This window comes from Frankliniella occidentalis, unplaced genomic scaffold, assembly GCF_000697945.3.
Source record: "Frankliniella occidentalis isolate FOCC.00 unplaced genomic scaffold, Focc_3.1 Scaffold96, whole genome shotgun sequence".
Taxonomy (NCBI): Eukaryota; Metazoa; Arthropoda; class Insecta; order Thysanoptera; family Thripidae; genus Frankliniella; species Frankliniella occidentalis.
The window spans coordinates 608,639-621,886 of record NW_026267225.1 but is presented as its reverse complement, the minus strand read 5'-3'; the positions used below and the strand labels follow the sequence as shown (position 1 = coordinate 621,886).

General features: G+C 52.2%; 1 protein-coding gene across 1 annotated transcript; it reads left to right on the top strand.

Moving 5' to 3' along the window:
- The first annotated feature begins 701 nt into the window (after positions 1-701).
- LOC113211074 (uncharacterized) lies at positions 702-13,242 on the top strand. The gene is made up of 5 exons (XM_026429328.2): positions 702-1,940; positions 3,124-5,604; positions 5,692-8,512; positions 8,639-11,472; positions 11,555-13,242. The coding sequence occupies exons 3-5, from the start codon at positions 5,967-5,969 to the stop codon at positions 11,572-11,574; spliced, it is 5,400 nt and encodes a 1,799-aa protein (XP_026285113.2). The 5' UTR covers positions 702-1,940; positions 3,124-5,604; positions 5,692-5,966; the 3' UTR covers positions 11,575-13,242.
- The last annotated feature ends 6 nt before the right edge of the window (positions 13,243-13,248 follow it).

Here is a 13,248-nt window from a genome sequence, read left to right as displayed (position 1 = left end):
TATTCGGGCCTTGATAGCCCTTCGGCCCATCCACCTTTCCGAGCAGTCGGCGTTCCCATATCTTAAACGGTACTCGGTCTTGAGCGAGATACACGGTTTTCGAGTACTTACGCCCCGCCTCCTGAGGAGGGTCAGGGGCGGGTCGGACCATATCCGACAGGAAGTACATACCATAGGTAGTCACCAAACGACGAGGCGTGGTCGGCGACGGTGGCGTCGCGGCACTGCGGGACCGAGAACATGTCGGTCGAGATACCCGCTAAATCGCCCAAAAAACTTTGAGCGCAGGTTGCGCCTTGTTCCCCTCAACGTACAGGCCCCGGGTTTGCTCCATGAGTATCGGCATGACATAAACTTTCAAAATAACCTCGCTTTGTCATAGGTAATTATGTTTACGTTCTTTGAACGTTTTTTGGGAACGGGAAATCGGAGCAAGTTGGCCCTGGGGTGAGTTAGCTGGGGCGAGATGTCCGGCACCTAAAAATATGTTTTCTTCTGTTTCTCCATTCTTGGTTCAGAATGTGCTGGAAATCTGGCACCTACGTGACAGTCATGTTCGGGAAGTGGTCCTCCTGAGGTCTAAACTAGGACAGCACAGGGCGGCTCATTGCGCTCAGCAGATGGATCTGGTGCGGAGTGCGCTCAGCGGCGTCGTGGTTACCTGCAGCACCTGCCAAGGCACCAATCTCTGCCGCTGTGGATGATCTCTGGAGTTCAAAACTGTGTACCATGATTCTCGTATCCCCAATGGCATCCATACATTGAAGTGCAGAACTGGCAAGCACTTGTGAGTGTTGAACACTATGTCGAATTTACCTGAAGCAGCAAATTTAGGGACTTGAAAGTGTTCGACTTAAGCACTTTTAAATGTGCAAATTTCTCAATCCAACGTGTGAGTCAAACACTTTTCTTCAAATGCCTATATCTCCGGAACCGTTTGAGCTACACCGCCCAGATTTTGCACAGAGGTAGGCCGCATAGATACCTTAATCGTCTAAAAATATGAGAAGAGTCGAAAAAAATTGTTGAAATGGTCCGAAATCCAAGTCGAAATCCGAGTAAGGAAGGTGCACATATTTTGTGACATTTTCTTCGATGTTTTTCAAAAAAAATTATGCTGCACGATAATTTAGTTACCAATTCGGCCTACCTCTGTGCAAAATCTTGGCGGTGTAGCTCAAAAGGTTCCGGAGATATAGGCATTTGAAGATCACATTTTTGCTGCTTGTATGATGTTTTCTTACTAAAAATTGTCCAAAACAAACGAAAAACATAGTATGGCGGCAGCTAAAACTGGTGCCAATCTTAATCCACATATGTCCCCTGCAATATGTATCGCGCCCAGCGAAATTGGTGTGTACCACCTAAAAACCTTCCCTTGTTAGTGGTGTAATTGACGCCGTTTGGGTCCAGGGTACTCTCGAGGTACCACAACACGGTGCCATAGAGTGCCAAGAATTATAACACCAAGGAACGGGTACTTTACAGGATGTTGAAACGAGAATTTTCACGTAAATATCGTCTCCCTTTGCTACGCTACACGCCACTGCTCGGTCACGTTGTGTTTACGGTTCTTCAGCAGAATGTTTTCTTTCTTGCCTTTTCCGGCTTCTTTTTCTGAATTTTTGAAAAAAAAAATAATTAAAAGCTGACCTCCAGTTGACCAACGTCCGTTGGCCAACTCTTTGGACGTCAAGAACGCGTCGTCGTATCGCAGAGCATGAGAGATTAAGGGCTCCTCGTTGCTGAGCGGAAGAAATAAAACGAATGAATTATCGCATGCATGCGCACTGTGAAGTCAGTACTGGGGGAAGGGGAACACAATATCTATATAAAGCCAAACAGAAGCTCATTTTAGAGCAGTCTCAACGGAACGCTCTATTGTCATAGAAGGCTAAAAAGCTGAGTCACCTGATATAACCAAACTTATCAAAATGAAGGTAGGTGTTAACTTTCTTTTCTTTCGGTGAAACAGTTTTTCGATCTGTAAAAGTATATTTTTATATAGTCGTCCAATTTATACTCTGTTCCACGGGTCCCATGAGCGGCAATGGCGCTGCCTTGGGAGACGAAAACAAAAGCTCACTGTAAAATTCCTACGATCAAAATTCTTTGTAGGTTAGATAGGTTAGAGCATTTTCCTGGTAATTACATAGTCTTGCTTCGCAATTTGCAAAAATTCCAAATACTTCGCGATTTGCGAAGCACAAGCATTTCTTTGTAATAATATGCCAGTGTATCTGTTGGCCGACTATACGTTTTATAGCTAGGTAGGTCAATACCAGTAGCCCCGTTTTAATACAAATCGCAATCGTTGCGAAAGATATTTCCAAGACAAAGGTATTTGCGCATCTCAGAATTTATGTTTTAACTTAAGATCAGAATGTTATACAGTTTCAACTGAAGAACATTTTTAGTATCACAGTTATAATTGTGAGCTACACCCAGAAAAACGGGGTTTTGGTCCAAGAGTAAAATGATCTCAATCGAATGAACACCTTTTCTGCACTTGACTTGAGAACAGTTCGACACCTGAGAAGAACAACCGCTTACCTCCGCGGACTGGAAACAAACCCGCTTACCTCTGCAACCCTCAATCAAAACCGCTTACCTCTGGGACACGCAAATAAAGCCGCTTAAATGACTTTTTTTTACACATTTTGAGATACGCGTATCAAAATGATCACTGAAAAATTCTCTTTTGAATGATACCTACCCGATACCCATGTATCAGAATGTGTAAAAAAGTCATTTAAGAGGCTTTGTTTTCGTGTCCCAGAGGTGAGCGGTTTTGTTTGAGGGTTGCATAGGTAAGCGGGTTTGTTTCCAGTCCGCGGAGGTAAGCGGTTGTTCTTTTCAGGTGCCGAGTTTTACTTGTAGTGAGACCGAAACGCTTTATTCAAATGCAAAATAACACTTGATCCAAGTACAATCCAAGAACTTATCTGCATTTGAATAAAGCTGCTGTTTTTTCTGTTACAAAGACACACAATTTTTTTTATATTTTTTGAACCCCCTACACCAGGATGTTCCCTAAAGGGTAAAGAAAGGGCGAGAAAAAGCCTTTCTCCTATAATAGTTAAAAATTACTTTGTTATTATCTCTGGTTTTCTCCTTTTTTAGATTTTTGGATTTGTTGTTGTAATTGCACTGATCGGCTCTTGCATCACTTCAAGTTCTGAAGCAACTGATTGCAGATTGGGCTACTATATAGAACAAAGGTGCTCTACCAATGGGGGTATGGTAAGAGGAATATCTACAGTCAGTGCACAACAGTGCAGAACTATATGCATAGGGCAGTCGTCAGAAAATAGAAACGGAGATTGTGTAAGAGGCAAATGTTGCTGTAAATACTAGTAGAATGTTGTGCATTTTAGGCTGAGCGTGTCTCCTGATTTATATGAACTGAAATAAATAAAATAATTCAAAATAACAATCCAAAAATTAAGATTTGACTTCTGATTGTGCATGAAACCTATTCTTATTCCTTAGACTTTGTCTTTAATCACGATCCATAAAAGGGTGAATTCATAAATGCCAATTAAGCATACTACTCAATGAAAACCGTAAATCAGTAAATCTGATTGTAGGATTCCAATTTGACTTCTGATTGTGAATAAAACCTATTCCAACTCCTTATACTTTGTGTCTTTATTCACGATCCGTAGAAGGGTGAATTCATAGCTGAACATTAAAAATAATACTCATTGACAACACCTGACCTATCCCGACAGAATGGGCGTTTCTGTTTTGGGTCGGATCAAAAAGGGCGTATCTTTTTGCGACTGCGAGAAAGGACGTATCTGTTTTGGTGCAGAACAGAATAGGCGTGACCTGTTTTCGTGGCTATTTGAGTTTATTGCACAAAAATATTCTAGATTATCCCCTCTCCAAGTTTATCAAGAAAACTTCATGAAATTCGTACGAGAAGTATTTCTGCTTAAGAAAACCCGATTTGGCGTATCTGCATCTTCAAGCAAATCGCCCGCAGAAAGGCCGTAACTGACTCGCGTAGTGACGAAGGCCGAGACCGAGCCGACTGAGACTGGCCCCAGCCTTGCCGAGTCAAGCCAAGTCGTTTTTGGTCGTGGCGGAAAGGGTGCGCGCAGTTGTGTGAGACTTGGTTCCACAGATTTTAGTTTTGAAAAAAGTACCTTTGACATTTACTCATTTCAAAGCGACCCTTTTCATGAGAGGAAAGACTTACTGCCCTTGGGATAAGTCAGTATGAGGCTCAAGAGAAAAACGAAAGAGAGTCAAAACAGAAATGTAAGCCACCTTTCACCCCCTTCACCCTTCATCAAACACTCCTTGTGACTCTATCTTTTATTTGTTATTTTAATAACCCTCGAAGATATTGTCAATGTTCTGATATCATCCAACGCAGAAAAAATTATTGAGTCACCTCAATTTTTAGCAGATGATACATTTGTATAAAAAACTGAAACTTTGAACACTTTACACAAACGGGATTAATAATAAATGATATGTCAAATGTGTCATTGCTTGTACTGTCAGAGAGCGGGATGAGCGGCGGGGTGAGCGGCGTGCAGAGAGGCACAAGGCGTGACGTCACCAATAGAATACAGGGCGGCTTGGTGTTGGCCCCGCCCGTGCCACCAGCCGCCCTCCCCCTCCCTTCTACCTCCCTCCGACAAACTCGGCTCGGCTCGACCCGGCCCGGGACTGCTCGGCTCGGCTCGACCCGGCCCGGGCCGGCGTCACTCGGCCCGGCTCGGCTCGGCTCGGCTGCGCCTGCCTGGCCCCTGGCTCGGCTTGCTCGGCTCGGCCCCGCCTGGTCTGGGCTAGGACGGACGCAATACGCAGCATGCAGATTGTTTCCAAGAAATGGGTTTTCCGGCGGGCCAGCCCAGCCCGTCCACCAGCCCTCGACCCTGTCGAGGACTAAGACGGAAGGGCAGGACAAGATCAGTTTGCGTAGTACAGCCTCAGAGTGTGCGTGTGCCTAGGCTTCTTCAGTTTTGTCTCTCGCAAGGCAGCGTGCGCGTGCATATCGTTTATACTGCAGACTGCAGGTGCTCTGTGCAGTTAGTGTTAGAAGTGTTGTAAACATGGGACCACGGGCGCGAAAATTGTCTGAAGAGCAGCGGGAGAAGAAACGGCAGCGGGAGCGGCAGCGCAGAGCAAACAAGAGTGAAGAGCAGCGGGAGAAGGAACGGCAGCGGGACCGGGACCGGAGGGCAGCCATGAGTGAAGAGCAGCGGGAGAAGGAACGGCAGCGCGACCGGGACCGGAGGGCAGCCATGAGTGAAGAGCAGCGGGAGAAGAGACGACCACAGGAGCGGGAGCGCCTCAGGGCCAAGCGCTTGAAGCAGAGTATTGGTAAGTAGGCATTTGTGTTAGCATTACCTGCACAGGGTAACCTCTCTGGTAACCCCGACCTGGTAATTCCGCCCGTGTACGGGAATACCGCTAGCACTACAGTCATATCCAGCCAGCGTGTCCGTACAGAGCGGGCTAAGGATTGGTGTTTAAGCGAAATATTACAATAACTAGTTTATTCTCCAGGTCCAGGTTCACTCGGCAACGACGATGACAGTGAAGTTGCAATCGCAGAAACCGATTTGCCGGAAGAAAGTGGCGGTAAGCATAATTTTAGAACAGTTAAATCATTATATTTTTGTAAAGCAGTTAAATAATAATTAAAACGTTCGCGTCGATTCTGTACAGAGCCCGTGTGTGATTCGGATGAGGGCTCAGACTGCGACTCGTATGGAGGAGACTTTGATACGGAATCTGAGCCTGATGACGACGACAACGACGCCGCCGTGGACTTCAAGAGGCCCAACGACCCCGCGGTGGTGGAGGCCGTGTGCAGGAAGGTGAACGAGGCCCTGGCCGGGGTGTGCGCCGCCCAGTGCTACGTCTGTGATAGCTTCCTCAATACGCGCGGCGTGCGCCGGGTCGACCTGCAGTGCATCCGGCGGGAGGAAGACCGCGAGGCGATGCAGCAGCTGCTGGACAGGCTCGTGACCGTCCCGGGCCAATACGACATGTGCGCGACCTGCCGCCGCTACATCATGAAGCGGGAGGTCCCGCCCAGCGCCGTGGTCAAGGGCTTCCGCTACCCGCCCCTGCCGCCCGGGCTGCGGCCGCTCACCGAGGTGGAGGAGCACGTCCTGGCGCTGCGCCTGCCCTTCCAGCAGATCGTCCACCTGGGCACCATGGGGCAGCGCGGCCAGTACGGCGTGCGCGGCTCTGTGATCAACGTGCCGACCGAGCCGGACCAGACCGTGCGCACCATTGTCCCGCTGCTGCCCGAGGAGGACGAGCTATGCGTCGTCAACATCAAGAGGAAGCTGGTGCACAAGCGGGCCTTCGCACGCAGCTTTGTGCGCAAGGACAAGATTATACAGTGGGGGCGCTTCCTGGAGAAGTCAACACTGTATCGCGAGCACGGAGCCAAGTTCGAGGAGTCCCGCTTGGACGAGCTGCCCGGCGACCAGGACAGTGAGCTGCGGAGCAACCAGGGCGGCGAGGTGTTCTACGGGGAGCCCGACGAGCCGGACGGCTACACCGACATGCACGACCGGCTGGGGACCATCCAGAGCACCCTGCTCATGGAGGACCGCGCCGCCGTGCCCCCTGCCCCTGCGCCCGCCCCTGCGCTCGCCGAGCCATCCACCAGCCGAGCCAATGCCGAGACGGACGAGATCGACCTGGCGCCGGGAGAGGACAAGATACCCGTGAGCGTGGTGTGGGACCGGAAGGCCGAGGAGCTCTCGTTCCCCGGCATCTACCTGGGCGAGCCGCGCACCTTCACTGGCCACGTGACGCGCTTCCAGGCCATGCGGAGCGAGATCCGTCGCGTGGACCGGCGGGGCGCCCGCCCCCAGAGCCTGCTGTACAAGTACAACCTTCACGCCAGGGAGCAGGCGGCGGGACGGCTGCGCCACAAGTTCAAGCGCGGTGCCAAGGATGTTCTGGGCAAGGACATCACCAAGGAGCAGCTCCTCAACCCTGCCTTTGTCAGCAGCTCCTTGAAGAAGGGACTCGCCATGCCGTCCTTGCTGCCCAACTCGGCCGAGTACTGGCGCGGCCGCGGGCACGACCTGCTCGCCGCCATCAGGCAGCTCGGCCGGCCGCACCTCTTCCTGACGCTGTCCTCGGCCGAGTACCACTCCCCCATCCTCATCAAGGTGCTGCAGCGGTTGCACCGGGAGCACGCAGAGATGGACCGCTTCGCCACCGCGCCGCCCTCGGCCGTCGGAGCCGCAGCCATGGAGGCCATCGACGACGTGATGCAGCAGGGAGACCTCGACGAGGGCAGAGTGTCGTCGGAGGAAAAGCTCCGTCTCATTCGAGAGGATCCCGTTGTGTGCGCGAGCTACTTCAGGGAGATCGTGCTGCAGCTAAAGAAATACTTGCGGATGAAGAAAAATGGACCCATGGGACAGTACTTTGTGAAAGATTGGTTCACCAGGATCGAGTTCCAGCAGCGCGGCAGCCCACATGCACACTGTCTCCTCTGGGTGAACGACGGACCGGACGAGCCCCTGAAGGACCTGCCTGCAACCATCGCCTTCATCGACGCCCTCATCACGTGCGACAGCTCCCACCCGCTGGCCGAACGCAACAAGCACCACCATACTTCCACCTGCTACAAGAACAAACACATCCGGCATCGTTTCGTCACTAAGCGGCTAACCGACCAGGAGAAACATAGACACTGCAGATTCGGGGCCCCCTACTTCCCGACGCCCACCACCAGGATCGTGTTCCCGCTGCGCGCCGAGGAGGACGAGCGGAGGGAGGAGGACCGCGGGGACATGGACTGGCCGACCTACATCGAGTACCTGCGCGAGCTCCGCCTGAAGCTCAAGGACGTGCTGGCCGCCAAAGACTGCCCAGACACCCTGGCGGGCGTGTGGAAGGCCGCGCGCTGCCCGGACGACGCCACCTACGAGCTGGCCATCCGCACGGGCGTGCGGCGGCCGCAGGTGCTCTACAAGAGGGCCGTGGTGGACAGGTGGACTAACCCGCACTTGGACTGGCAGCTGCAGGCGTTCCTGGCAAACGGCGACTTCCAGATCATCCTTGACGTCTACAGCCTGGCCAACTACTGCGTCGGCTACGTCACCAAGGCAGAGAAAAACCACTCACAGCTCCACAACGAAATAATTCGCCTGCGCCGTGACCACGGCTTCGACGACAGGACGCTGATGAGGATGCTGTGCTCGCGGACACTGCGCGCCAAGGAGACCTCGGCACAGGAGGCGGCGTGGGTGCTGATGAAGTTCCCCCTGTGTGAGACCAGCCGGAAATGCACCTTCATCGACACCTCGCCGCCAGAGGAACGAGTGCACTGCCCGAAGCCAGCCAAGGACATCCGTAACCTGCCGGAGGGCTCGACGGACCTGTGGTACCCGGACGTGTACGACGTCTACTCCAGGCGGCCAGCTGAGCTCGAGCAAGTGACACTGGCCCAGTTCGTCGCCCTGCACCACCAGTCCAAGGACCTCAAGGCACGCCGATCTCACCGTATTATCAGGTAATTAATCAGTTTTGATATGGGCTTCTTTACATTTCGCCACATGTCACTTTTAAATGACATGTTATTTAGTACACCCATGTTGTTACTGTAATGGTGTTTAATTAAGATTCTATTCTATTTTAGGTACCGTCGGTACGCTGAGAAGTCGGAGGACGAGGCCGAGCGAGAGAACTTCTACCGCTCGATGTGCACACTGCACCTGTCCTGGCGTGACGAGCAAACTGAAATCCTGCAGGTGGGCCGGGAGAGCTCGTTCCAAAACTTGTACGCCACCAATGAGGACACCATCTTGGCCAGGAGAAAGGTGTTCGAAGCCGTCCTGGGCCTGGACACTACCCTGGCGGGCGAGCTGGAGGCCTGCATCGCCGACGAGGAGGCCGAGGCGCTGGAGGCGGACTGCAACGCGCGCGGCATGCTCGCCGGCAACAGTAAGCTGTTCTTCGACGAGGAGGCGGTGGCGGAGTTCATGGACTGCGACGACGCGCAGAACGTCGACATCGACCTGCCGGGGTCATCGCGGCCGCAGCAGGCCGTGGTCCCGGCACAGGTGCGGCGCCGCGGTGTGTGGGACCGGCAGACCTTCCTGGACCAGATACGGCGCCTCAACGACAAGCAGAGGGAGGTGGTGCTGGCCGTCATCCACGACGTGCGCACGCAGGCCAAGCCCCGCCTCATCTACATTGACGGGGCGGCGGGCACTGGCAAGTCGGTGGTGGCGCGCAACCTGGCCAACGCCTTCGAGACCTTCTGCCCTGCCAACAGCAACGAGGACTCCAGCAGGGTGGTCATCAGCGCCCCCACGGGCAAGGCGGCCTTCAACATCGGCGGCGGCACCCTGCACCACAACTACCACCTGTCCTACAACCAGGAGGCCACAGCCACCCGACGCCTGCACGACGGCGCAGATGTGATGCTACCCCTGCAGGGGCAACAGCTCGGCAACCTGCAGAACGCATTTGCCAACGTGCAGGCACAGATCATCGACGAGGTCAGCATGATGTCGGACCGCAACTTCCTCGCCGTTGATCAGCGCTGCAAGGAGGCCAAGAGCAGCGAGGTGGACATGGGCAACCTGTGGACCATCATTTTTGGTGACTTTCGTCAGCTTGTCCCCGTTGGTGGCGCCCCCGTCTACGCCAGCTCCACGGACAGCATCGCCGGCAGTGCCCTTCTGTGGCAAAAGTTCGAGTACGTGGAGCTGACCCAGAACATGCGCCAGGGGGAGGACAAGGTCTTCGCCGAGCTGCTAACACGGATCGGTGACGCCGAGGGGCCACTCTCAGACGCTGACCGTGCGTTGATAGAGTCTAGGTTTGTCGCCGAAAACAATCTGACGGTGCCGCGCGGCTGCCCTAGACTCTATCACTGTAATGAAGACAAGGATGCCTTCAACTTGCACGAGATTCTAAAGTCCCCGAGCCACTGCATCATCCGGCTGTTCGCGCGAGACCGAGTGCAAGAGAACAAGAACTTGCAGGGGTTGTCGGTGTGCAGGAGGCGGAAGCTGCTGGAGAAGCACGACGACCTGCTGGAGCGGGCCAAGGTCCTGCCCACCACCAAGGCGAAGGGACTTCCCCACCTGCTCATGGCTGTAGCGGGCCACTACTACAAGCTGACCGTCAACATCAACGTGCCGGACGGCCTCTGCAACGGCTCCGTCGGCGTGCTGGAGTGGGTGCAGGTCGGCGTGCTGTGCCCCCAGTCCCGCACACCGGGCGTCACCACCACGGAGCTGGCCGTGCAAACCCTTTGGCTGCGCTTCCCCGGTGAGGTCGGCGCCGCAACGAGTCGCGCTGCCCAGCTCCAACTCCGAGCGGCCATCGAGCGGCAGAAGAGCCTGCCGCAGGACCTGGTGGACGCGCTGCCCTTCCAGCTGCCGGCGTGCCCCGAGGAGGACAAGCTGGCCGGCCTGGTGCCCGTGGAGCGCGAAGACCGGCATCTCAACCAGCTCCGGACCGAGCAGTGGCGCCACGTGTACCGCCAGCAGTTCCCCCTGGTGCCGTCGCTAGCCGAGACCATCCACGCGTCTCAGGGGGGCTCCTACGACAAAGCCTGCGTGGAGTACTACGACCAAATGCAAAATAACATGGTGTACGTCGGGCTGAGTCGGGTGCGGACGCTGGCAGGCCTCTTCATCAACAATACCAACGGGAAGAGGCTGCGGCGAGTCAAAAGTGGACGCGTGCAGCGCAGGCCAGCCCCCCGAGGCTCGTCCAGGCTGTTCAACCACCCCCGCGTGGACAAGAAGGACCAGCGCCTGGCCAAGGAGAAGCAGCGCCTGCGCAGCAAGCCCTTCGTGCCGCAGTGGGCGGCCCTGGTGCAGCGCCCAGCGACCGGCCTCCGCCTAGTGTACCACAACGTGCAGAGCCTCATCGCCCACCAGCAAGACGTCGTCCTGGACAAGGCCTTCATGCAGGCGGACGTCCTGCTGCTGGCCGAGACCTGGGTGCGTCCCGGACAGCCAATGGACCTCGGGCACGGCCTGCACATGGTGGCGCGTTGTGACGCTCCAGCCGGGCAGGGGAACGCCGCGGGGGGCGTGGCAGTGTACTCCAGGCTGCCGCTCTGCCAGGAGCGAGTCGTGGACACGCTGCCCTTGGTCGAGGCGGTGAGCGCGCGTCAAGGCGACGAGCTGCTGGTGGCCGTGCTCTACTGCCATCCTGGAGCCAAGCAAGACCACATCCTGGAGGCCTTCGGCGCCGTGCTCCCGTCCGACCCCGCCCAGACGACCGTCCTCGCTGCCGACTTCAACGTAGATCTGCAGTCGGCAGCAGGGCGTCGGATCTCTGAAGCACTGAAGGCAAGGGGGCTCACCAACAGCAACGACCTGAGCGAGCCCACGACCTACAACGGCACCACCATCGACGGCGTCTACTCCAACGCGGCCTCAATGAGTGTGGGCCGTTACCAGTCCTATTTCAGCGTCCACATTCCCCTCATCATTGACATCGCGAGAGGTGAGTCAACGAAACTAATCAATTTCCTAGAATAAATATTTTACCTTTATTAAACTAACATAATTTTCTCCCTTTTTTGTAGATGGGGCCCTTCGTGTGTAAATATGTTATTTAAGTGTAAATAAAGATTTGTAAATAGCTGTTGCAGATTGAGCCAGTCACGTATGCATATGTTTTGAAGTGTAAATAAAAAAATGACGATTTGTTTAATTAACTCGCCTCCATTAACTCCAACTCCCCATTAAAATATTATAAAAAGAAGATAATACTTGAATTCGTATCATCTGCTTTCACGATCCGTTCCTGGACGGAACTTTTTTTTCCTTGAGAGTACGACGTCAACTTTAATTGTCAGAGCCCTTCAAACTTTCAATTCCATCTCCAGGAAAACCAGTTCTTAGCAGATACGCCCATTCTGTTCTCCACCAAAACAGATAAGCCCATTCTGTTCTGCACCAAAACAGATACGTCCTTTCTCGCAGTCGCTAAAAAGATACGCCCTTTCTGTTCCGACCCAAAACATATTCGCCCATTCTGTCGGGATACGTCGAACCGTAAATCAGTAAATTTGATTGTAGGATTTAATTTTGACCACTGATTGTTCCTTATACTTCGTCTTTATTCACGATCCATGAAAGGGTGAGTGAATTCATATATGTACACTAAAAATAATACTCAATGACAACCGTAAATCAGTAAATTGGAATGGAGGATTTCATTTTGACCTCTGATTGTGAATAAACCTATTTTGATTAATTATAATTTTGTCAATTAGAAGTAATACTCAAAGAAAACCGTCAAATTCTTTCTGGTTTGTGTTTGGTCACAATTCATAGAGGGGTGAATTTATTGATGTAAACTAACAAGGGAAGGTTTTCAGGTGATACAGTCAGATTTCAAAGGCGCTTTAAAGAGAAGTTGTTTGCACCTCTAGATAAGGATTGGCCCTGGTTTTTGCTGCCCGCAGGGGGTTTGGAGGTCATTTCACGCGAATTTCATCCCTCTTTTGCTATCTTTGCATGCACATATCTGCGGAACTCTTTGAGCTACAGCGCCCAGATTTAGCAGATAATTATCTTTCAGTTAGTACTTGCCATCAAATATATTTGAACCAAATCAATAGGGGTCACCAAAACGGGTCTAGGATCGCAACCTCCTCTCGGGACCCGTTTTTGCGACTCTAATCGATTTCGTTCAAATTTTCTACATGTAAATAAAGTGCTAAATTATGATTTCCCTCGAAATCTGGGCGAGGTAGCTCAAACGGTTCTTGAGATATGTGCATGTAAAGTTGATTATCAGGCTATAAATTTGGCGAATTTTTAATTAAATTCGCGTAAAACGACCTTCAAACTCCCTACGGCAGCTAAAACCGATGCAAAACCTAATCTAGAGATCAAAACAACAACACTTTGAAGCGCCATTGAAATCTGACTGTATCGCCGGAAAACCTTCCCTTGTAAGTAAAACCAATGTTATAAAAATTCAATTTAATTTATGTTTGTTCATGATTGATAGAGTGGTGAATTCGCTGATGTCAATTAAGATTCATCATGCATAGTGCAGAAAATTTAATGCATTCTAATCAAAAATAAACAAGTGTAAAATAAGTCTCACATTTATCGTATGTTCTTGTTCCTGATGATCCTTTCCCAAAATTAGGTTATTGAAATTCCTTATAATTTTTGTTTGTCTAAATTCATGGATGCAAATTAAAATTCAGAATGAAACACAAAATGTAATAAGATTAATCAATGCTAGATGCCGTTGATCAAC